Source organism: Prionailurus viverrinus, unplaced genomic scaffold, assembly GCF_022837055.1.
Source record: "Prionailurus viverrinus isolate Anna unplaced genomic scaffold, UM_Priviv_1.0 scaffold_42, whole genome shotgun sequence".
Taxonomy (NCBI): domain Eukaryota; kingdom Metazoa; phylum Chordata; class Mammalia; order Carnivora; family Felidae; genus Prionailurus; species Prionailurus viverrinus.
This window is the reverse complement of record NW_025927609.1, coordinates 4348391-4373415: the sequence shown is the minus strand read 5'-3', so window position 1 is coordinate 4373415 and position 25025 is coordinate 4348391. Positions and strand designations below refer to the sequence as shown.

General features: G+C 56.9%; 3 protein-coding genes across 3 annotated transcripts; 2 read left to right on the top strand and 1 right to left on the bottom strand.

Moving 5' to 3' along the window:
• Positions 1-360: 360 nt before the first annotated feature.
• LOC125159117 (keratin-associated protein 10-7-like) lies at positions 361-1353 on the top strand. Its single transcript, XM_047847040.1, has 2 exons — positions 361-645; positions 739-1353. Exons 1-2 carry the CDS (start codon positions 361-363, stop codon positions 1351-1353), a joined length of 900 nt encoding a protein of 299 aa, XP_047702996.1.
• Positions 1354-5034: 3681 nt separating this feature from the next.
• On the bottom strand, positions 5035-5385 carry LOC125159119 (keratin-associated protein 12-1-like). The gene has a single exon (XM_047847042.1). The coding sequence runs from the start codon at positions 5383-5385 to the stop codon at positions 5035-5037; it is 351 nt and encodes a 116-aa protein (XP_047702998.1).
• Positions 5386-7526: 2141 nt separating this feature from the next.
• On the top strand, positions 7527-8060 carry LOC125159118 (keratin-associated protein 12-1-like). The gene is made up of 2 exons (XM_047847041.1): positions 7527-7847; positions 7917-8060. Exons 1-2 carry the CDS (start codon positions 7527-7529, stop codon positions 8058-8060), a joined length of 465 nt encoding a protein of 154 aa, XP_047702997.1.
• Positions 8061-25025: the final 16965 nt, after the last annotated feature.

Sequence of the window (25025 nt, the reverse complement as noted above, 5' to 3'; positions counted from 1 at the left end):
CGTCGATCGCACACTGAGCGGCGGCATGAGTGTGACGTTAGAAACCGTGACAGTCACCCAGCAAAACCTGCCTCGAATATTTCTGGAGCCAAACAAAGGACACAGAAAAACAGCGTCCTACAACCAACTCACAAGACGACTGAGTAAAATCCAATCGTAGAAAATAAAGCAGCGCTAATGAGGGCTTACCCTGCAAGCAGCTCTCAGACCAACAAGGAAGGAGGCGTGTGAGCCGTCGGCTGGGACAACACGCAGCCGGGAGGTATAAAAGCCGACGGACAGCCGGAGCTCCTCACACACACACACACACACACACACACACTCACACCCACTCCCTCCTGCAGCCCCACCGCCCCCGCCATGGCCGCGTCCACCCTGTCCGTCTGCTCCAGCGACCTGAGCTATGGCAGCCGCGTCTGCCTGCCCAGGGCCTTGGACTCCTGCCCCGACTCCTCCTGGCAGGTGGACGACTGCCCAGGGAGCTGCTGCGAGCCCCCGTGCTGCGCCCCGGCCCCCTGCCTGACCCTCCTGTGCGGCCACTCCTCTCCCTGCCAGGGAGACTGCTGCACCCCTGCGTGCTGCAAGCCCGTGTGCTGCACCCCTGTCTGCTGCAAGCCCGTCTGCTGCACCCCTGTCTGCTGCGAGGACTCCCCCTGCTCAGCCCCCTCCTGCTGCCAGCCCAGCCCCTGCTGCAGACCCTCCTCCTGTGTGTCTCTACTCTGCCGCCCCGTGTGCAACCCCTTCTGCTGCACCCCTGTCTGCTGCAAGCCCGTGTGCTGCACCCCTGTCTGCTGTGAGGACTCCCCCTGCACAACCTCTTCATGCTGCCAGCCATCCTGCTGCACCTCCTCCCCCTGCCAGGAAGACTGCTGCACCCCTGTGTGCTACAAGCCCGTCTGCTGCACCCCTGTCTGCTGCGAGGACTCCCCCTGCTCAGCTTCCTCCTGCTGCCAGCCCAGCCCCTGCTGCAGACCCTCCTCCTGCGTGTCTCTACTCTGCCGCCCCGTGTGCAGGCCCACCTGCTGCACCCCTGTCTGCTGCAAGCCTGTCTGCTGCACCCCTGTCTGCTGCAAGCCCGTCTGCTGCACCCCTGTCTGCTGCAAGCCCGTGTGCTGCACCCCTGTCTGCTGCGAGGATTCCCCCTGCTCAGCCCCCTCCTGCTGCCAGCCCAGCCCCTGCTGCAGACCCTCCTCCAGTGTATCCCTGCTCTGCCGCCCCGTGTGCCCCCGCCCCGCCTGCTGCGCCCCTGCCTCCTCCTGCTGCCGCCCGGCCTCCTGCGTGTCCCTGCTCTGCCGCCCCGCGTGCCCCTGCCCTGCCTGCTGCGGCCCTGTCTCGGGCCAGCCCTGCTGCTGACCGGCTCCAGCTTCTGCCTCTAGAGCTGCTATCTTTGCTCCAGAGCACAGACGTCCTCTCTCAGGAGCCCCGGAACCCCTCTGGGGGCGCCAGGACGCCCCTCGGTGGACACACAGCCTCTGCCTTCTGGGGATCCGGACATGCCCGGCTTCCCTTTCTGCAAAGACAGGTCCCTCAACGGGGTGGGGGGTGGGGGGGCTGCTGCACCCTGGAGCCCTCCCCTGCAGGGCTGGTTGCTCTCATTCCGGGTGACAAAGGCCACTGCTATCATCAATAAAATGTCTGGATCATGAAACAGAGATGGCTGTGTTGTTCCCTCTCCTCTGAGCCCAGAGACCACGCCAACGCGGGCAGCGTTTGCTTTGCCTGGTGGAAGCAAGCGACAAAGACGTAGCCTCCAAGTCCAAGTTCAAAGCCCCCGAAAGAGGAGATCTGCACGCGGACGCCGTCCGCATACTCCACTTCCCTTCCCACCCCGCGGCCCCACCCTCCTCCCGGGGAAGAGCCAGGCCTTCCCCGGGCTGGGCCCGACACGTGAGTGCGGCTGCAGAAGCCTCGCACCCTGAGTGGGCCTTGGGCCCTGCCCACGCCTGGCCCCCTGCCCGTGCAGGTTAAAGGTGAGCTGGGGGCAGCACGACCCTACCTGGTGGGAACCCGAGGGCCCAGTAACACCGCGCTGACGCCCTTGGAGAGAGGCGTCCACACACAGGAACACCTGCGTGCTGGTCTGGGCACGAGGGCTGACGCTCTGAAGCACCAGCAGATTCCCGCGGGCCCCAGGAGGGGTGCAGGGGTCGGTTCAGGCATCGCGCATTCTGCTCGAGGTTTCAAGGCCTGATTGAGGAGACAGGGAGCTAAACGCTGCCTTGTGAACAAATCCTCAGGACAGTGGAAGAGGACGAGCCTGCAGTCTCAGTGGACCTAGCACCAGAGAGGGTCAGCGAGCACCGGCCAGACCCACCAGGTCAGCATCAGGCTCCCTATTTGTCCCTCGTGCCAGGGACAGATGGAAGAGGCCCTCGGGAGCAGAACAGCAGAGGCCAGCAGCCGGGAGAGGGGGGTACCTCCTCGCAGAGGCTGGCTCTCCCCACCCCCCTCCCAGGGAAGCAGAGACAGAGCAAAATCCTCAGGGGCCTGTGAAGAGAAAGGGGCTGGACTGTTACCTGCCTTGACTCCTAAATCCCTCAGTCTCCCCACATTTATTCAAAACCTCGTCCATTCTAATTTTAAGAAAAATTCCACCGTCTGCACAGATAGACGGGCAGATTGGATTCCTCACAGCACAGAGTGAGAGACGTGAGGAAGTTCCGCCTCATCAGGAACCAAAAAGAGTGCAGTGCATGGATGTTGACTCACGTGGAAACCAGCAACCCACAACCCACAACGGTGCCAGGATAGTGCATGGGAGGGAGGGGCAGGGCCCCTGCAGGACGTGCCCCCGCCCCCACCCCTGCCCCGTGGCACAAGAACATCCAGGACTTTCTGATGGCTCCCCGGGAAAGTCGGTCACAGCTGCAGAAGGCGTGGCCGGCCACCCTGAAGCCAAGGTGCTCCTGGCTAGGGCGTCTACATGGTCAGCTGGACTGCTCCCAGATGGGGCATCTACACGGTCAGTCACACTGTTCACAGAGGGGCGTCTACACAGTCAGTAGGACTAGTCCCAGCTAGAACATCTACATGGTCAGTCGACTGCTCCCAGACAGGGCATCTACACGGTCGGCCAGACTAGACTGCTCCCAGATGGGGCATCTACATAGCCAGACTGCTCCCAGATGGACATCTACATGGTCAATCAGACTAGACTGCTCACATTCGGGGTATCTACACGGTCAGCCGGACTAGACTGCTCCCAGATGGGGCATCTATACAGTCAGTTAGACTGCTCCCAGATGGGGCATCTATACGGTCAGCCAGACTGCTCCCAGATGGGGCGTCTACACTGTCAGCCAGGCTAGACTGCTCCCAGATGGGGCATCTACATAGCCAGACTGCTCCCAGATAGACATCTACATGGTCAATCAGACTAGACTGCTCACATTCGGGTTATCTACACGGTCGGCCAGACTAGATTGCTCCCAGACGGGGCATCTACACGGTCAGCCGGACTGCTCCCAGATGGGCGTCTCTACACCATCAGCCAGACTGCTCCCAGACGGGGGGTCTACACAGTCAGCCAGACAGCTCTCAGACAGAACGTCTACACCGTCAGCGGGACGACTCCCAGCTAGAGCGTCTACACCGTCAGCGGGGACCGCTGCCCAGGAGAGAACGAGTCGGAGGTGATGGCTGTCGTTACTGTTGGAAGCTTCTTGAACGCCGTTCCCGGTGCAGCATGTTCTGGGACCCTCCAGATCTCGGGGGAGCCCGTCTGTGGGCAACTCCCGACCCAGACACCCCGTCACCCGTCGGGCCTGAGACCAGGACGGTCACCCCCTCTGAGACGTCACTGAGGAGACTGGGAGGGCCTCCCCGCTGCCTGGTGGGTGGGCCCGTGGCCCCGGGGTCCTGGAGGGAGGGTGTGTGCAAGACGAGGGCCTGACGCAACGACTGAGCACCTGTGACAGTGAGACAGTGACTGGCGGTGGGGTCCGAATGGGACCAAGGACGAGGAAGGGCTGCGAACGGCCGGTGCTCTGAGAGCCGCTCCTGAATTTCACATCCTCTATGATCCCGTGACCTCACGATAAGGGAAGTTTCCAGATATGTGTCCGTTGCAGGAAGGACCCCCCCTTGATGGTGTTCCTCTTACACTATTTCTTGGTTCCCAAACAGCTTCCCCCCAGCACCCCGGTGTGCCTCGGCTTCCTTGTGCCGACCACCACGCCCTCTCTGCGCATCTCCCGCCTGTCCCTGGGTGGGATGACACGGGCCCGCCCGGCTACTCCAGGGCGTCTCCCGTTGCGAGACCCTCCGTGCACCCCGTCTGGGAAGCCGCCTCGCCTGTAGGGCTGCAGTCGCTGATTCCGGGCATGGGGACGCGGACATCTCCGGGGCCCACGGAAGTTATCCACAAAGCCCTGTGCACCCGGACGTTTGCAGGAGGAGCTGTACTCTGTATGGAGCGGACAGTTTTAATGGTTAGACCGGGGTGGGCTCGCGTAGTAATTGCCGAGCAGGGGACTTTTAACCTCACAAAGTCAGAGGGTCACCCTGGGTCCCGCCCAGAGCTGAGTGAGAACTGACCTCACGTTCAAGGGACACAGGAAGCCCTGGGGGCCCGTCGGGCTGAGCTAGGACTGCCCACACGCCCAAGGGGCTGCCTTTGAGTGGTCAGTCCCCCGGGCACAGCCATCTGGTCCCCTGTGGCTTCTCTGCAGAAGGAGCTTTCCAGAAGCCTGGGAGCGAGCCCTGGAGGAAGCAGTTTGGGGAAAGCACTAAAGAGAGACAGCACACGCTCGGGTGGGCTTCACATACGCTCTGGGATTTATTAGAGCTCAGTGCTGGCGGCTGCAGAGCCTGGGCACTTGCACCAGCCAGGGTGGGTGCCGTGTGGACGACCCGAGCTGGGGTCGGGGGACGCCGGGGGTGACTCTGTCCGCTTGGTTAGTGGGGATCAGGCAGCTTTGCTGTAAGATGGTCTAGTCAGGTCAGAAGGTCTCAGGTGGACGAGGTCTTCCTGCCGGGAGTTCAGACAGCAGCTACTTCTGGCCCCACGGAGGAGGGGTCCTAGGAGGCCACAGGCTAGCCACAGTTAGGGGTGCCGCAGGGAACAGGCCTGAGGACCAGGGTGGGGCAGGAGGGCCGGCAGCACCCGGAGGACTGGCAGGAGGAGGTCACACACACAATGGGCTTGCAGCTCACAGGCAGGTACACAACAGGCTTGCAGCTCACGGGCACGTGGCAGGACGTCTGGCAGGAGCTGGGCACATAGCAGGACGCATGGCAGGAGCTGGGCACATAGCAGGACGCCTGGCAGGAGCTGGGCACATAGCAGGATGCCTGGCAGGAGCTGGGCACGTGGCAGGATGCCTGGCAGGAGCTGGGCACACAGCAGGCCGGCTGGCAGCCAGTGGAGCCGCTGGTGTGGCACATGGCGATGTAGGGCTGGAGTGGAGTCAGGGTGGAAAACGGGGCTGGTCTGGAGCCTCCTTCCCCAGGCGGCTTTTATACCCAGGCTGTGGCGTCCTGGCAACAAGCCACACAGGTGCCCTCCTCCTGGTTGCCTGCTTGTTTTCTTCCTCTTCCTCCTGTGTGCGTCTCTTCCTGGAGGTTCTGCGGGAAGTGACTCAGTTCAGGAAACTCTGTCTCAGCCCCCAGGCTCCCTGTGACCCAGCGGCCCTGCGATTTCTGGATTCAGACCCCAGGTTGGATGGCCAAGGACCACCAGCAGGGACAGGGGACTCCACATCAGGACATTCAAGGTCCTCCCCAAGTTTATACACCCTGCCCCCTGTCCACACAAGTACCATCCTAGTCACCAGACCCGGGGCGGGGGGGGGCGGGGGCGGTCCCCCCGTTTTGATTTGGAAACTCAGTGATCTACAAGGCCTTCCCCCCTGGCCAGGGCCAAGCGGCTGGGCTCCTCATCGGGGAGAGCTGTGGCCACCATATTATTGCAAGAATAACAATGAGGGAGTCCCAGCTTTGTGCCGGGTGTTGTGCTAAGCATCTCACGTGGATCGTCTCATAACTGATTAGTTATCGGTTCCTGCCACCATTCGAGGGGCAAGTGTGCCCCACTTACACGGATGTGCAATTAGGTTCGGAAGAATTCTGTGCTGTGTGCACGTTCTCACCGGGGCGGCCAAGCAGCAGGAATTGGAAGCTGCTGGGTTTCACTCTGGAGTCCGTGGTCCTCACCATTGGGCCAAATTATGCTGGGGCTTTGGGGGGGTTTCTGAGATTCTTGGAGCTGTTAGGTAGAATTTTTTTTTAATAGATCAAATTTGGGTATTTTGTCCATTATTCAAAACATTCTTGTGCTTCAGTATCATTCTCTTCTCCTTCTTGTGTTGAACTTGCTTGTTGTTCGACTTCCCGATATTGTCCCAGGGACCCTTTTCGTTTTTTGTAATTCTGTTCTCTCTTCTTCGGATTGGATGATTCCTCCCGACGTGTCTTCAAGTTGACATTGTCTTTCTTCTTCTGTCGGCCCAGGACTGGGATGCCTGGACCCCCAGCTGCACGGTCTGAACCCGTCCACCCACACCTAAAGACGAGCATCCACGCTGCACTCATCCACGCTTCCCGCTGCTCCTGGAGCATGCCCATCCTGCAGCAGTGTCGTTAACACTCCCACGGCTGCCTCTGCTTGGAACACCGCCTCCCGACCCCTCCGCATCACCCAGGAGCCAGCTCAGCGTCGCCTCCACACAGAGGCCCCCAACCACCCACCGACACCCCATTACTCTCTACCTGCTGAGCCTGCTTTCCTTTCTGGGACTCGGCCCTCTCTGTAATTATTTCAGGCGTTGATTTGTACGCGCTCACGTATCCATTGCCCCGGAAGGTCCGTGAGGCTAGGACATCTCTATAGCCAGCACAAAGTATATGTCTGTTGCACGAACAAATCGATGATTACATAGATGGCTATAAGGCAGAAGTCGGTCACCTTTCTATAAATGGAAGACAGTAAATGTTTCAGCCTCTGCAGCGACGTGGTCGGTCTCATAACCACTTCACATTACAGCGCGAACCCTAGATGGCACGTAAGCAAACGAGCATGGCCGTTTCCAATAAAACTTTATTTGCCAAACAGGCGGCAGGCCACCTTTGTCCCACAGGCTTCTCTGCTCCCCAGTTTGCAGATCCCTACTTTAATGTTTTCCCCTGCAAAATAAAAGCTCAAAACACATTATTGCCCCACAGCCTCCACTGACGGCAAAAAGGAATAAAGGCTCGGCGCTGAGTCGAACTGGTAGCGCTCCGGGCACAGTATCGGCCTGGAGAAGTGACACGGACCCCAAGTAAAGTCGAACCAGGACGTCCTGTTTACAGAAGAAGAAACTGCCTCTAAGCTAAATTTGATTTACAGCAGAGCATCACACGGGGGAGGGCGTCTCAGGACAAGAGGGTGTTGGGGAAACGTGGCGGAAACAGCCATGAGGAAGTCCACAGCTGTGCCTCTGGGTGGCCAGGACGCCCACGGCCCGGTATAAAGGCGGCCCAGGCAAGGAGCCTCCAGACGTCCCCGCCCTCCTCCCTCCCGGACACCAGCCGAGCCCCACGCCAACATGTGCCACACCAGCTGCTCCACGGGCTGCCAGGCTTCCTGCGGCTCCTCCGGCCCCGGCCAGGCGTCCTGCTGTGTGCCCGTGAGCTGCAAGCCCGTGTGCGTGCCCGTGAGCTGCAGACTCGCCGTGTGCGTGCCCGTGAGCTGCAGGCCCGCGTGTGTGCCCTCCTGCCAGTCCTCCGTGTGCGTGCCCGTGAGCTGCAAGCCCGAGTGTGTGCCCTCCTGCCAGTCCTCCGTGTGCGTGCCCGTGAGCTGCAAGCCCGAGTGTGTGCCCTCCTGCCAGTCCTCCGTGTGCGTGCCCGTGAGCTGCAAGCCCGAGTGTGTGCCCTCCTGCCAGTCCTCCGTGTGCGTGCCCGTGAGCTGCAAGCCCGAGTGTGTGCCCTCCTGCCAGTCCTCCGTGTGCGTGCCCGTGAGCTGCACACCCACCGTGTGCGTGCCCGTGAGCTGCAAGCCCGCGTGTGTGCCCTCCTGCCGGCCCTCTTGCCCCACCCTGGTCTGCAGACCCGTGTGCTGTAGCTCCCCATGCTGCTTCTGACCAGGGGTCTCCTAACACCTGCTCTGGCGGCAGAGGGGGCCCCACCCGTGCCCCTCCGGTGAGGACCAAGTCTTTGCCCGGCCTCCGGTTCTGCGCATGGCGGGTCAAACATTCCCGATGAATCGTCTGAACCCTGGGGCGAGGACGGAGCAGGACGAGCCGGATCCCCCTGTGACCCTGCGTGTCTCCGCCAGGGTCCTTCTCTGTCTCCGGCAGGGAACCCAGCCCGTGTGAGCCCAATAAATCGTGCCTTCCTGAGGCAGCTTGCCCCTGTCTTATTTTCACAGACTTTGAAGTTCTTTCCTCGACGGCATATACAAACCATAAGCGTGGCCGCCCCTCCTCAAAGAGCCCCCTTTCCAACAGCTCAGCTGGAGGTGGGGGCTCCTCGGAGGCCGCAGGGGGGCGGTGCCATCCACACACCCACCACGGAGACTCACACTGCAGGAGGGGAAGTGTAGGGGTAACCCGCCCCGCTGAACAGGGGCCGGGAATCAGGCCGGGCGCCGGGCCTGACGTGGTGCCTTCGAGGATCGCTACAACAGGGAGGGCGGGGAAGCTCGCACAAACCCACCCCCACTACGAAGCGGAGTCTGGCCATCCCGGGGAGGAGCAGCCGGAAGTGAGGAAGCCTCGCCCTCCAAGACCCAGGCCCACGGGCCTGCTCAGGACTGACCCAGGGCCAGGACAACAGAGCCCTCCTGCCCCTGACTCGGCCTGGCCGGCACGGCCGCAGAAGCAGCAGCGGTCACTGGGGGGAGGCAGGCACGTGGAGGGTCCCCTCCGTGGGCGGGGCACACAGGGGCTGCTGGAAACTTAGGGCAGAGCAAGAATTCTGCGCCTCCAGCCCTCGCCCTGGGCACACGGCACTGGAAGCCCAGCACGAAGGAATCCGAAGTCTTAGGTACCTTGAAGGTCATCGCAAGAACAGCAACGCCCAAGCCAAGGTCAACATCTGAGCAGACTGATCGGAACTTACCCCCCACCACCCTGGTGACCTGACAGAAAAGACTCCCCCATTTCCAGGAAGAAACACTGGGTATGTCCCTTTCAATTAATACAGGATATCTGATATTCAAACAAACATTTGAAGACATGGAAAAAAGTAAGCAAAAAAGATCAATCCATTGTCCAGAGACGAAGCAGTCAATAGAACTAGACTCAGGAGTTACTCAGATGTTAAAACCATCAGACAGGAACATTAAAATAGCTACAATGAGCAAAGTAAGTCAGACAGAGAAAGGTAAATACAGCTGACCCTTGAACAATGTGGGGGTCTGGGGCACTGACCCCTCGCAAGTCAAAAATTCACATATAACTTTTGATGCCCTGAAAACTTAACTCCTAATAGCTTACTATTGACCAGAATCTTTACTGATAACATAGTCTATTAACATATATGTTTCATGTTAACATATTACATGCTATATATTCATAGGATAAAGTAAAATAGAGAAAAGGAAATGTTACTTAAAAATTATAAGGAAGAGAAAATACATTTACAGTATTGTACTGTATTTTTTTTAATCCATGCAGATCAAACCCATGTTCTTCGAGTCAACTGTACTATATGATCTCACCTATATGTGTGGGGGAGAAAAGGGATTCCAGAGGGAGGGGCGGGGGGCAGGTAAATGAGTGAAGGGGTCAAAAGTTACAAACTTCCATTTATAAGTTTTAGGGACTGTAATGTACAGCATGGTAACTATAAAAGAAAAAACCCAAGTTGATATGTTTCAAGAAATAAAAGAACTATAAATATGAGGACAGAGTGAGACTCTATTAAAATAGAAACAAACAGACTTGAGGGAAACAAAGAAAACTTCTCCAAATAAAAAATCAAGTCATGAAAATTAAAAATTTAGTGGAACGACTTAAACAGGATATCAGATACAGCTGAAGAGAGAATTAGAAAAATCAGAAGGCAGATCCAAGGAAAATATCCACAACGTGACAAAAAGAGTCGAAAAAGTAGCTAATATGTAAGAGAGGTTACACGATGTGGGAAATGATTAGGGAGGTGAACATGTGTGGTCGATTCATAAATAAAAGTATAAATGATAAATATTAAATCTAGAATAATTGTTACATTCGAGATGAACTAAAGCATTGAAGGGTGTGGGGCATATAAGGCTTCAAATAAATAAATAAGTAACTAAGATTAATATGTTAAATAATCAGGGGTAAAACACAGACCACATATATGACAAGATGGAGAATTTCATCAGAGAAATGGGCGCCTACAAAAGAGTCAAACAGATAATGTAAAAATCAAAATATAGTATCAAAGATGAATTCCTTCAATGGGCTTGTCAGTAGACTTGACACAGCCAAGTGTGGGATCGTTAAATTTGAAGATAAGCCAATAGATATTGCCATGTTAAAACCCAAAGAGAAAGACAGTAAGGGAAAAACACAAAAACAAAGCATCAAAGAGTGCTAGGACAGTATTAGATCATCACTAATGCAGGTAATTAATTTCCCAGAAAAACAGGAGAGAATAAGGCAGAAGAAATATGTAATTTCTTAATATTTATCATGAACGTTCTAAAAATGAAAGACGTAAGATCATAGACCCAAAGGCTCAGAGCACTTCACGTAGGATAACTATAGCAGCCCCCAACTCCTGCAAAAGATAGTGACCCGGACTCATCATTAAAAGTGTGACTGTAACACCAAAAGAGAAAAGAAAATCTTCAAGGCACCCACATGAAAAAGACATGCTACATACAGAACAAAGATAAGAATTTCTTCAGAGTCTAATGAAAAATTATACAATTCAGGGGCACCTAGGTGGCCCAGTCAGTTAAGCATCCAACTGTTGATTTCAGCTCAGGTCACGATCCCAGGGCCATACGACCGAGCCCCACATCAGGCTCTGCAGTGAGGGTCGAGCCTGCTTGAGATTCTCTCTCTCCTTCTCCCTCTGCCCCTCTCCCTGCCCGTGCTCTCTCTCTCCATAACAATTTAAAAGACAGTGGAATGACGTCTTTAAAACACTAAGAGAAAAATCTGCCAACTCTATGAAATTTTAAGAAAGCGTCTTTAAAAATTAAAGGGAAAGAAACATTATTTCAGATAAACAGAAACTGAGAGAGATTAACAGCAGACACACACTGCCAAGAATATTAAGAAAATTTCTTCAAGCCGGTGATTCTGAGAACAGAGAGAAACCTGGACGTACACGAGGGAAACAATGGGTCTAGAAACGATTCTAGAGAGAAGATAATTATAAAAAACTACAAGTAATTGACTGTCCAGAGCAAACACCGTAGCAATGCACCTGGGGTTCTTCAGACGTGTAGAAGTAAACTAGACAACACTCACTCAGACGGTATGATGCGGAAAAACACTGCTAGTGTCCCCACACTACAGATGAACGGCATAATATCATTTGGAGGTAGACTGTGTTCTGTTAAAGGTATAAATTGTAAACTCTCGACCAATCCACTTCTAAAAGATGTGTGACTAATGAGGCCAAAAGTAGAGATGTAAGGGATAATCGAAATTACCAAACCTAAAAAGAAGAGAGAGAAAAGAATAGATGGCATAATACAACACAACTAGCAACATGGCGTTTTACATTTAAATATGGCGACAATTTCCACTGAATGCAAGACGTCCACACGTCAAAATCAAAAGACAGAGGTCTTCAAATGGGATAAAAAAAGCAAGACCCAACTGCCTGAAATCCATCAGAAACCCCAGTTTCAATACAAAACATAATCAATCATTTCGTATATATATGTTTATGTATTGCATATGTCTATAAGCATGTATGCTTCCGTGTATTTATGTAATATATGCATAAGCATACATGATCAAATATATTGTTGGTTTATTATTGTGAACAAACCATATGCCAAATCAGTTAAAATAAGAAAATTAAGGGTGCCTGGGTGGCTCAGTCAGTTAAGTGTCCAGCTTCAGCTCGGGTCATGATCTCACGGTCCGTGGGTTGGAGCCCCGCGTTGGGCTCTGTACTGACAGTTCGGAGCCTGGAGCCTGCTTCCGATTCTGTGTCTCCCTCTGTCTGCCCCTCCCCTGCTTGACCTCTCTCTCTCTCTCTCTCTCTCAAAAATAAACGAACATTAGAAAAAAAGAAGAAATAAAAAAAAAAAAGTCTTGCAAAGCTGGTCTACTGGCAAAAAATTCCCTCAATATTTGTTTGTCTTATGTGAGACAGGATGGCTGGGGGTGCTGAGTTGGGTATTTTCCTTCTCTAGTGGGTTAAACTCCGGTTAGTAGTGTTTCCTGAGGGCGCCTCGTTGGTAGGTGGGAAGCTTCTTCCTCCAGCAAGAGTTCTCGGCGGCAAAACTCACATAAGTGCGGGAACCTCCATGACCAGCTCCCCTGAAGTTTTTAATTTCACAGACTGGTCTACACGGAATCTTCCGCGAGCTGTGAATTACTGTCTGGCCTTCTCTGCCCTGGCCCCTGGCAGTTCCAGCCCCAGCAAGCTGTCATTGTCTGCATTTGCCCTTGGCATCTGCACTTTGGGGGCAGCGGTCTGCCCTGTGACCTCACCTCTCTTCCAGGTCTAGGAAGGGCCTTCGAGGCTACGCATGAGTCCGACAGCGTGAGCTTCCTCTTCCGGAGACTGACCCGGCCCTGAACCAGGGCTCAGCCTTCCCGCCACAGAAACCAGCACTGAGTCCTTGAGAGGGCACAGTTCTTCAAGGGGACCAGCCAGTCACAGGGGCCAAGCTGACTACACTAGACACGGGGAGGGGCAATCTCCATTTAGCAAAACTGGACACATATTCCGGGCCTGGGCTTGGGATCCCTGCCTGCGGGCCCTCGGCCAAAACCGTGGTCCCCAAGCTCACAGACTGTTTGATCCACCAGCATTACCTGCAGTGTGTTGGAGCAGGGGGCTCAGTGCGGGGCAAACGAGGTGGATGAGCGGGGACGTGGCCACGGGATCCATCGGTCACATCACATCCCGATGCTCAATACAGCCCAATACAGCTTGAAATGGCCTGTTGGCCAGCTTGGAGGTGACCTCTCACGAGGAGGGCATACTGCCGTCTAGAACATCATCAGACACTCCACATCAGTGGGGTTCGAAGCGGTTTTGGAGTGGTGCTGGGGGTCTGGAGCCGACGACCAAGAAAGAATTCCTGAACGTCTTTGGTGCAAAAAGGTGGTTTTGTTAAAGCGCGGGACAGGACCCGAGGGCAGGCGGGATTGTAAGGAGAAACCGACTACATACCGGGGAGCTGGGGCAGGAAAAGGCCAGGGGAAGTTCCCAGAAGGATTTTCTCATGCTAAAGAAGACTCACAGGTTCCCCAGGCCTAGCTGTTGTCAAGCTCAGGCTGCTTTTTCCCTGGAGCAAAGCATCAGCGTTAAAACAGTAGGGAGTTTTACTCTGGGGCACCTGCGTGGCTCAGTCAGGGAGACATCCAACTCTTGGCCTCCTGACCTCATGCTTTGTGGGACTGAAGGCTGAGGGGGACTCTGGGCTGACCGCTGACAGCGAGAAGCCTGCTTGGGATTCTCTCTCTCCCTGTCTCTCGGGCCCTCCCCTGCTTGCACTGTTTCTCTCCAAAAATAAACTTAAAAAAATAATAATAGTAAAAGACAGCAGGGAATCCCCGGACAAATGTTATATACTCTGACCGCTTCAAGTCTTTGTCGATGGGCTACAGGTTATAAGGACATTTCATGTTATGTGTGTTTCCTTCTGCCTTTGTTTCCTGCGTCAGCCTTTTTATGGCACCGAGTCCAGAATGGGTAGAAAACATGAGTCTGGAAACCAAGGAATGGGAAACAGGAGGGTCCCCACTCACCATGTCGCCCAGTGACCCACGTGGGGAATGTGTGTTTGCGGACCCCGCAACGGTGAGCTCTACAGGTTTGGGGGTCCCGGTTCCCGAAGGGCAACTCTTTTCCACCAACAGGACACGGGAATCGCCCTGAACGAGACAGTAGTTTTCCGCTGTTTATAGTCGGGTGTTTCAAACTCGTATAAATGCTCACGGCATATACATCACGTAAGTATCAGAGGTATGTGTCTCTCAACACAGAGTTTTGTAATGTGCTTGTACGTAATCAGTTGGCTTCTCCGGGTAAAATATCAAAGGCTTCTTCCTCGCCCACACGCATAGATCGACCTTGTTCTCTTTAGTGCCCACGTAGTAAGTATTTCATTACACAGATACGTGAAAATAACATTATTGGTCTATTAACGGTTTTCTTCTGGTCTCTTTTGTTGTTGTCATTGCTGCTATCACAACTGATGTCATCGTAAACACCTTTTATGTGCATCTCTGTGCAAGCACTTCTGTTGGGACTGAATCCTGGCAGAAATATCCACTTTTTTAAAAAAGCTTTTTTAACGTTTATTTTGTTTTTGAGACAGAGAGAGACAGAGCATGAGCAGAAAGAGAGGGGAGACAGACTCCGAAGCCGGCTCCAGGTTCCGAGCTGTCAGCACAGAGCCCGACGCGGGGCTCGAACTCACGGACCGCGAGATCACGACCTGAGCCGAAGCCAGGCGACGCTTAACCGACTGAGCCACCCCGGAGCCCCAGAAATACCCACTTTATAAAAGAAGGGTCGGTGGGCCCTGAAAGGCTGGCTGCCCAAGGCTGCAATCAGCTCACAGCAGTGGCCACAACCAGCCGCGTGATCCCCAAAGCTGGTCCCCACCGCCATCGGTGGCCCCCTGCTCAGGAGGCTCTTGGGGACCGTGAATGCATCGACCGTAGGAGCCTCTGGAGGGGCTGGCGAAGCATCCACCAGCTGACAGCCGCAGCAAACATTTGACCATTCGACACCTGCAGTCACTGAACGTAGGGACCAGGAGGCCCCCCACGGTGGAGCAGCGTTTCTCACATCGGTATCCAGTAAACAGATGGAGCCCATGAGCCCCCCACTCAGCGCTTGGACAGTCCTGCGGTAGGTAACAAGGTGAGGTGGCCGATGAGACAGCGGCAGGCAGAGGACCACCGCCCCCCCCCCCCCCGCACCTCCACCGGGGATCACACTTGGTAACACACACCAGCCTCACCCAGGGGCTTCGAGAACCATTCCATTGAATGCAGGGCTCTGGAGCACAGAAGACAACACCGCCTCTTGAGTGGGTGGCCTCGAGAGAGGCTCCTCTCTCTTGTCCCTTTCCAGGGGGCAGTGGGGCCGACCTGGAATCAGCCTTCTTTTCTGGTATCTCCCCCAGCCTGTTCTGTCCATCTCTGGAGAAGGAGGGGTTGCCTAGCAACTGGACAAGGGCAATGACGTCCTTGGACTATTCTGTTCCACTCCTGTGACACTTAACCCTGGTTGATTATTAGCGCCCAGACCGGGGAGGCGGCAGCCGTCCTTAAAGAAAAATGAGTTCTATAAAGTCACCGAGGGGCAGAAAGGGGGTTTCTAGCATGGCTTTGGGAAGGGGTCTGGCAGGTGCCAGACTTTTCGGTTCTCCGAAAGAATCTTTCTTCCTTAACCTGCAAGACTCCTTGGGCAAGCCCACAATAGGTGTTAAGAAAACCCTTTGAAATATGACCCATCCCATTTACTTTCTCATCTGTAAAGCTGCAATGCAAACGAGGTATTTTCTGGCCTGCCTCCCCTGACATTTGTAGCCTCTGTGCTTTGTAAGCGTGTGAGGCAGTTGCAAAATAGCAGTGGTTCAGGCAACGGGGCTACAGCACTAACGGGCATTCTGCGTCTTTTTCTATAAGAATGTGTTAATAATTTACACTTTAACAAAGAGTTACTGTTGACACAGCGGTGGAAAGACTTCTCGAAGGGCCACTTGGATCACCAGGCAAACAGTCCTAGATAAGCCTTTGCTTACCCCGAGACTCAAGTATCTTGGAAACGTCAAGGCACGCCCTCGGGAAAGTTAATCTGGCTCCTCTCCTGGTGCTCGGTAAACTGGCACCAAAAAAAAAACAAAAAAACAAAAAAACCCAAAACAAAAAACAAACAAACAAAAAACCCCCGCTTGTTCACACAAAGGAGACAGGGTGCTTTCCCAGAGCTCAGGGTCCCAGACTCCAGAGAGGGCACGATCTTTGCTCAGTGCTACAGGCCGTGCTGCTGGGATTCCTTCCACCCCACAGGTCGAAATCCCCATAAAAAGGGAAAGGAAAGAAGTCACCCCACATGCCCGCTCCCTAGAGAGCCACTGTTCAGACTTTGGTACATTAAACAAAAAAAAAATCCCGTCTCCGTATTCTGTGTGTTGCATCGGAAGGGAGTCTGTGTTTCTTACAAAGTCCTGGTCACGTTGTTGGTCTAAATTGGTTTCCTGCTGGGGCGCCTCAGGGGCTCATCAGTTGAACTGCTCAGGTCACGATCTCACGGTTCGTGGGTTCGAGCCCCGCATCGGGCTCTGTGCTGCCAGTGCACCTCTCTCTCTCTCTCTCTCTCTCAAAATAAACAAATAAACTTTAAAAATAAGCTGGGTCTCTGCTTTGTTTTCAGAAGCCTTGTTTGTGATACAGACCTACTAACCTTTTCAATCAAATGGCTGACACCCAAGAACAGACTGGGCTCCCCGAAGCGGCTCGGGTGGCCTCCTTGCTTTCTCCGCGCAGACCTTACATCCCCTCCGGGTGAAATCCTGGCATCTCCATCCTCCGTTTCCTTGGAGCTGCCAGCAAGGAGCTCCTGACTGACCGCTGTGGCCACAACAATCAGCCTGCGTCCCCGACGGACGGAGCGAACTGTCAGCTCCCTTATGACGTGCTGTGGGCCTGCTGCGCCGTTGGGGCTCTGTCTCAGGGTTCGCCCAGGGGGGTCGTTGTTCCAAGCCTGTCCTTGTATCCCTCCCACCAGGAAGATACACACGCTGAGGTCTGGGCTCCTGGTGCCTGTGAATGTGACCTCATTTGGAAACAGGGTCTTTGCGGATGAGGTCACACTGGGTGGGGACGGGCGTATAAGACGCGCCCTTATAGGAAGAGAGCAGTTTGGATAGAGACGCAGAGAGAAGCCACGTGAAGAGGAGGGCAGAGACGGCAGTGACGTAGCTACAAGCCAGGGGTCGCTAAGGACCACTGGCCGCCACCAGAAGCCGGAAGGACACGAATAGGTTCTCCCCTACGGGTTTCTGAGGGAGCACGGTCCTGCCTCCGCCTTGATCCGGGGCTTCTGGCCTCCAAGCTGTGAGACAATAAATGTCTGTTGTTGCAAGCCCCCTGACTTGTGCTGTTTTGTCACAGCAGCCCCAGGGTGGTGACACACAGGGTAAGGAAGGGAATTGGGGGGGGGGGGGCAGTATCTGTGATGGAGACAGCCCCTAACTAGGTCATGGGAACACAGACCCCTGTCTTCTGGGCAGGCCCGTGTCTCCAGGAGCTCCACTGGGGGTGGGGGGGGCAGCTGCTTTAAGGCAAAGGGAGCTGGGCGGGGGGGCAGTGCTCTTAAGCACCCTTCTTCCCAAACCGCAGCATGGGGGTCCCCGAGCCTCACATGCCCCTCCCATCAGCAGCAACGAGCTGTGTCAGCACCCCGTGACCTATCTGCCTTGGCTGTCCTGTCTCTAGTCTCCAGGGTGGGCTATAGAGCAAGCCGCGTCCAGGGAGCTGGATCTCGGGGCCCCCGGGAGAGTCCCCTGGGGTCGACAGGGGCAGAACAATCCTCAGACGGGGGCAGATTTGCTGAAGGAACAAGCAGTGGCCTGGGAGGGGGTGGCCTGTGCCAGGGCAGGGCGGCGGCCTGATGGGCACCGTGAGCCTGGCAGAGCAGACCTCTCGTGCCCCCCCCCCCCCACCCGCTCGGGCCCTGGCTGGCGCGATCCGTGGGCCGCTGTAGGAGCCACAGCCCTGGAGAGCAGGATCCAGGCTCGTGACACGAAGGCCCCGAAAATCACACTGCTGATAGGATTCAAGCCCGAACACCGGGCATACCACTCTCTCTCTCCCCGAGAGGGCAGCCCCAGACTCCTTCTGCGTTTGCTCACTCCGGGTGGGGGTGGGCGTGGGGGATGCTTGGATGCCCCCACGGAGTATGACAGCAGGAGGGGCACAGACGGTGCCCTCTGGGGTCCCAAGGTCATCTGTGGATCCCCGGCACGAGTCCTCACCTCTGCCAGTCTACACCTGCTCCCCTGTGGGTGTTGATGGGCCCGAGGTGCCCACCTGGAGCGGGGAGGCAGAGGTGCCCCGAGCCCGGCAGCACAACCGAGGGCACCCCACCAGCCTGCAGTCACCATCTGTGGAAGGCCGAACGGTGCCCCAACAGCCTACCTACGTCCTAGGCTCTGGAAACAGTGAATGTGGCCTGGTGAGGTGAAAAGGACTCTGCCGGTGCGATTAAGTCAAAGATCTTGAGGTGGGGAGGTTGCCCTAGACTATCCAGACAGGCCCTAAATGCCACCGCAGTGTCCTTCTGAAAGAAAGGCAGAGGGAGGCTTCCCATACAGACAAGACAGCAGGACGCCATGCGACCACAGGGACAGAGATCGGAGGGAAGCGGCCACCAGCCGAGGGTTTCTGCCGGCCACCAAGCTGCAAGAGGCAGGGAACAGACGGTCCCTTTGGCAGCCTGGGGGCACCGATCTTGGACTTGCGGTCTGCAGAGCGGTGAGAGAGTAAATTTCTGTGGTTTCCAGCCACCCGTCTGTAGCGCTTTCCTCCGGCCGCCGCGGAAGCTCTCCCGCTCTCGCGCCCCACAGGGTCCCCGCCAGGCCATCCCAGCTCCGCACTCGGGGCCGCACAAGGCACAGGGCTCAGGAGCAATTATGTGCGGCGATCGACGTGACCGTTGCCAATGTGGACCTCGTGCGTTCTGACCCCAAACACTTCCTCTTTACTCCTGCTTGTTGATCCAGAGCAAGAGACACACAGAGGAGACAGACTTCAAGGGGATCTTCGTTCATCCGCAGTGTGCGGACCCTTCAGCTCCTAGCAGTGGGGAAGAGGACTCATTGATTCGGGGCCCCTGAGCGGGTCCACCGTCCGTTCCTGGAAGTGACAATCCAAGGGCTAGGGGACAGGCGGCTCCGGCCGAGGGGAGGGCCATACCTCCTGCGGGACGGGCCTGTGTACCCCCCACCCCCCACCCCCCTCGTGAGTTATTTGTCTTGCCTTTGTGGCTCGTCATGCCTGTGTGCAGAGGAGGCCGGCCGGCCGCGGCCCTCACAGCGTTAGTTCTGGGAGGCCCCGCGGCGAGAGGATCGCTGGAGCGTTGTCGCAGCAGCCTGGTCACCGTCTGCCGTCCTGTCACCTGTAAACCCAGGCTGCGGGCCATTTTGCCAAGAGTACACCTTGGCTGGTGGCAATGGGTGTTGTCAGGAATGTCAGGGCAGAAGCAGACATCCGACGGTAGCAGGTTCCAGAATGTGCCGTAGCCCGAGGACGAGCTTTTACCTCCTCCCAGCGCCAAAATCCTGCCCCGGGGATCAGGGGAGCCTAACCCTGGTGCCTGGTATCTCCCCCGTGACAAGGTCCTTCATCCAAGTCATGAAGCTACAATCCTTTCATCCTTCACAATCGGGCCCAGTGCTGCCGCCTCCAGGAAGCCTGCTTACACTGAATCATTCATCTCTGAGGACGGCTGAGATGGCGATGCAGGAAAATTGAACCCCTGCAGCCAAGACGATCCAGGTCAGCCTGAGGCTCGTCATTAATCATCACGGGAAAGCCACTCACTGTCTCTGAGTCTGTGCGTTATCAGATGTTACTTGAGGTTGCAGACGGGATGGGTGTCTGACGTCAGAGGCATTTCACGGGAAGCTCTGGGCGGGGGGCTGGCGTGTAATGAGCACATGGTGAGTGTCCCTTGTTGCTGCTGCTGGCGCTCAGCTCCACCCCAACGCCCGGTGCCGGGCGGACAGGATCCCCATGGCCCTCGGTGATGCCGCTCTCCGGTGCCCACATCCTGCACTGTCCCTTTCCCTTTGGTGGGGGCGGGTCCTAGTGACGTGCTTCTGACGGACAGAATCCAAGAGTGATGGGGTGTCACTTCCGTGAGTAGGTTCCAGGACTGAGTTGCAGCTGGTGGGACTCTTTCCCAACCCCCTGCTCTGTCTGCACGCTCCAATGAACCGTGGAGCCGTCGGAGAGGCCTGAGTCCACAGGCAGGATCTGAGCGCAGCCTCTGACCGCGGCCAGCGAGGAGCCGAGGCCCTCCAGCCAACAGCCCGGTTTCAAGGAGCCAGATCCTGCCCACACCTGCCGAGTGAGCAAGCAGCAAGGCAGACACGCCCGGCTGGACCTTGGGATGACCGTGGCCCCAGCCGACCTCGCTGAAACCTTGGGAGGGGCTCTGGAGAAGAAGATTCGGCCAAGCTGTTCCCGGACTCCTGGCCGGCAGAAACCGCGAGATAATAAATGCTCTGAGCCTTCTGGGTTAATTTGTTACTCGGCGATAGCCAGCCTAGCGACAGGGAGCCACGCCCTCTTTGCACCCACAGAAACACATTTCTTCAGCTCATTCCATGCTGATTAACCCTGGCCACGGACAAGACACATGTGAGGATCCACAGATAAAAACGAACGCCTGTCCTTCTCTTTGGAAACGATAAGCCCCCACGGTGTCCGCAGAAGGGGTGACGGGAACCACAAAGAACCACAAGGCACAGCGTCTGCCCTGGACTTCCTCACAGACAGAGCCGAGGGTCGAGAGGTTGCTCAGCAGGACACATCCGCAGGGCTGCGTCTCTTGTCCCCGAAGCCCTGCAGGACTGGTCCTTAAATAGCTGCTTCCCCAAGAAACCCCGAGTGCTCCCTGTGGGGACCTCCCTAAAGAGGTCAGCCCCGGCTCGTGGGGTCCCTAGGGCCCTGCTCCTGCACCACGGCCAGCATCCACCTGCTGGATCCGTGCCCGGTGCCGTGCACTTGTAGGGGGGCCGAACTTTCCCCCTCAGTGTCTCCGGCTGGGCCCGAGAATTCACAAACAGGAGGCAGGTTTAATGCAAGTTTCATGGGCCATGGGAGCCTTCCTAAGGAAATGAAGATCCCCCCAGAGAAGGCAGCACCTAAATGCATTTATACCCGATTAAACAGAATCGAACATGAACGTAACTACAACGTATGGGGACAGAAAGTGAGCTCGGAGGTATTTTAACAAGGCTGCTTGTACAGAACTTCCCGCCTCTGGTGACGCGAATACGTCCTTCTTCCGGGCACAGAGAGGGCTCCGTTCCCGTGGGACTGTCAGCTGTTGCTTTCAGGAAGGAAGGAGACTCGGACAGCCTGTCTTCACCCGCTGTTTTTCAAGCACCTGAAGCTCAAAATAATCCTTATTCCAAAGTGGCCGTTTGGGGAGGAATAGTCTGCCACCATCACAGTAATGAGGTATTAGGAACCTCAACTGGGTTACGTGAGTCACGCAGAGGTCACCCCTGTGTTAGAAGTACCCAGTTGGAGAATGTCTGCCGTGCAAAGGCCCGGACTACCTTTCTCCCCGCTCCGCCCACAGCCCCGATGACCCTTTTGTCAAATTAGAGAAGACGGCCCTCCTTGGTACATGGGCAGCTGGTGAGGGGCGGACAGAGGGACGTGGGCCGGACCCAGTGTTCATGCCCCACTCGGCCACACGCTGGCCGTCCAGGCCCGGGCCCGGCGTCTGGTTGTTGGGCCGTCCGACGACCACCGAGCCCTCAGGAGAGTGCGTGGAGCAGCTGGATATTTGAAGGAAAACAGTCCTGGTTTCCATGCCACCCCGGCCCCTGATGGACACACAATGAGCCATGAGCCAGGATCCCCGCCGCCCCTGCCCCCAAGCCCCTCAGGAAAGCCTCACCGCCGGGCACCTGTGCGCCCACTCCTGAGACCTGCATTTGTCAGAGGCTAGGAACACAGCAAGACCAGAAGGCTAGGGCAGGGCAGGTGGGAGCAGGGTGGGCGAAGGAGCCCTTGCAAAGAGCTGTCTGCAGTGCTCGGCACGTGCTGACGGGGTGGGGGTGGCCAGAATCTGTCCCCCCGGGCTTTGGGCCGTGAACGTGTCCCTGCTCAGCACTGGGTGAGCTCGCTGGTTGTACCCAGGTAAGCCTCACGCCGTCCCGTGTCCCGGGGCAACATCAGGAGACACTCACTCCTCCTGACAACGTTCCGCCCCCCCCCCCCCCCAGCAGCCAACCACGTCACCCCTGATGGGTCCCGGCCAGAGAGCTCCTGGAGGTCACGTGCTCTCTCCTCCACAACAGGGGCCTGGGGACCTTTCCAGCCACATTGTTAGGCTCTTCAGGGTGACCTGAGGCCCCCAGGCCACAAAGATGCTATTGGCCATGGCATTGCAGGGCCTAGAGATGCCCTTCCTCCACCCCCCCCCCCACCCTACCCTGCACCGTGGCTGTGGCTCCTTCCCACCCACCTGGTAAAATCCGGCCCCAACCGGCCCCTGCAGGAAACCCACAGGCTCACAGGCAGGAAACCCGGAAAATCCACGCCCTCTGGCTTTGCTAGCCTCAACCGGCCTCCCTGCTGACCCACGCCACCCTCTGCCGTGGAAGGCACGGGTGTTTTCCCCTGATCCTGGTGACGGCCGTCTCCACGCTGGGTCCCTGGCCTGCGCCCGCTTCCAGACCACAGCAGCGACCTCCCTCCATTGCACAGGAAGCCCAAGCAGGTGAGGCCTCTCCGTTTTCTGCCGTCCAGGCTCAACCCCACCTCTACGAGAGGAGGGAGGAGGAGGGCGAGCTCCTCTGTCCCGGCCCCCCACCACCCCTGCTCCCCTGGCCTCGCTCTGGGACTCGGTCTCTCCTGTGTCCTCCCTTCCGGTCCCTGCTGGTCCTTCACGTGCTCGGTCCTCCCGTCTTCAGTGGGGACCCTCCTCCCTGTGCCCAGGAGCTCCCCCCACCCCCCCGCCCCCAGCCAGGCCTCTTCAGATGAGGTCCCTGCCCCTTCTTTCCTGCCCACCCCCTCGCGTAAACCCAGAACAGCAGCCCGGGTTCTGGAGTCTGTGTCGTGTGAGGGTTTTCATCCAAGGTCTCCACGTCTCCCCTCTCCTCCTGCAGGCGTGGAGGCCACATATCGGCCCTGACGCGGTCTGAGACTGAGAGAGGGGCACTCTAGGACCTTGTAGAGGGGGCAGCATGGCCGCATGCTCTGGGGGGTGGGGGTGGGGGCGGGGCAACGTGAACGTGCAAGAGCTTTGTTCAGGTAGTAACAGAACCTTCCGGCTGGCGGCAGCACAGTACTGAGCCTGACACAGGGCCCCTGGGGGCAGGCCCTTCTGAGCCCAGGGCCCTGTGACCGTGGGGACTTGTGACCTTGGGGCCCCGGGAGCTGGGGACTCTGTGACCTCGGGGTCTTGTGACCTTGGGGCCCAGTGAGCTCCATCCTGTGAGACTGTCCAGGTCACGGCCGGTGAGGTCAGCCTGGCCAGGGGCTTGCCCTAGAGAAACCACTTGTTCCTCACAGGGCAGAAAGGGGCAGGGTCCCCTTGGGGCCGGGGGTGTCCCCTGAGCAGGTTGTAAATTAAGTAAACAAGGAGGCCAAGGCACTGAGGGGGCTCCGACGCTGGGGCGGCCCGCCTAAGCAAACGGAGGCCTCAAGGTCGCCAACTCCAAGCTCTAAGGACCACAAGCATCACAAGCAACCACCTAAGGCTTTAAGCTGCAGCCAATCAAACAATTCCCTTTCTGCTCCCTCGCTTCCTCTAGGGAGTCGTCCCCCTGGCCTGGGGCGGGGGAGCACTCCCCATGCAGATCGATTCTTGATCAAGTAAGGAAGCTCTTAAAGTTGTTAACGTGTCCCGGGTTATCTTTTAAGGCAGGAGGTGGAAGCTGTGCCTGTCTGTCAGAGCAGGCACGACACGGTCCCCTGGAAGGGGACAGGAGGCAGCGAGGACCCGGAAGGGACCCCGGATGTCACGTCTCAAGACACAAATGAAGACGGGGAGGCTCGAAGTGAGAGAGCCACCAGGGTCTCCCGGAGGGAGCCCGAGGCCCCATGCTAGTGTGCAACAGGCACTGAGCCGGCTAACCCCATGCGGCCCTGGGGACCGAGTTCCTAGTAGCCCACTTTACAGACGAGGAGAGTGAGTCGCCACGGGGCTGAGCACCTTCACCACGTCCCCGAGGCCGCAGAGGCAGAGCTGAGCTGCGACCTGGGACGAGGTGCCTCCCGAGGCTGGTGGTGTGGCCTCCGGCTCGCCACACGAGCCCAGGGCTGGGCCAGGACTCCAACCCGCCAGCTCCTGATGCCTCCACTCAGCCCCCTCCCTGGCACGGAGCCGCTGTCCGGGCTGGTCAGGCCGGCTGCCCACGGGGCACGGGAGGGCAAAGGCTCGTGGAGCGGGCCCCGGGTGTTCGAGAAAGCTCTGTGCCAGACCTGCCGGCCGGTGAGGCCGGGCAAGCCGCTCTCACGCGCAGAGCTGGTGCCCCTGCCCGGTGACTTCGGGGGAGCCCGGGGCAGCTGGAGGCTGGGCTTACGAGGTGCTGGCAGGGGTTAAAAGCGGGTGCTGAGAACCTAAGCGTGTTGGAGCCTGACATGAGACACCGGCGGGGGAGGGGGGAAGAAGACACCACTGGCCGGGGGCATTGTTCTCAGGAGGCTTTGATCCAGGACTCCCACTGTCTCAGGTTAAGGAAGTTTGGGGCTCCACATTCTTGAGGTTTCTCAGCTATGCCCTCAGAGCGGCTGGCTGGGTTCGCTCCACTCACCGTTCCCTGGGGAACCTTTCTCGTTTTTGCAAATAGCTCCCGCAAAGCATGATGCCGAGCTCACCTGGCTGTGTGTGGGCTTTCTCCCATTACTGTGGGTTCCTTGTAACCGCCCCCCCCCAAAAAAGATATGTCCAAGTCCTAGCCCCCAGCACCCGTGGATGTGCCCTGATTCGGAAATAGGAAGATGTAATCGAGGTGCGATGAAGCCAGTCTGGATGAGGCTGGGCCCCAAATCCAGGGACTGGCGATCTGGAAGAAAAGAGGCACAAAGAGACATACCAGGAGACAGAGACAGAGACTGAGACTGGAGAGACATCTGCAAGCAAAGAATCCCGAGGCAGCAGCCAAGACAGAGGCCGGGATTCTCAGGATCCACAGAAGTCCATGGGGGAGGGGAAGA

Bases quoted from the DNA above. Each gene is read 5' to 3' on its own strand.
- LOC125159118 (XM_047847041.1), top strand. From the start codon at position 7,527: ATGTGCCACACCAGCTGCTCCACGGGCTGCCAGGCTTCCTGCGGCTCC. The intron at 7,848-7,916 runs GTGCCCTCCTGC...CCCTCCTGCCAG, and splicing joins TGAGCTGCAAGCCCGAGTGT to TCCTCCGTGTGCGTGCCCGT.
- LOC125159117 (XM_047847040.1), top strand. From the start codon at position 361: ATGGCCGCGTCCACCCTGTCCGTCTGCTCCAGCGACCTGAGCTATGGC. The intron at 646-738 runs GACTCCCCCTGC...CCCGTGTGCAAC, and splicing joins GCACCCCTGTCTGCTGCGAG to CCCTTCTGCTGCACCCCTGT.
- LOC125159119 (XM_047847042.1), bottom strand. From the start codon at position 5,385: ATGTGCCACACCAGCGGCTCCACTGGCTGCCAGCCGGCCTGCTGTGTG.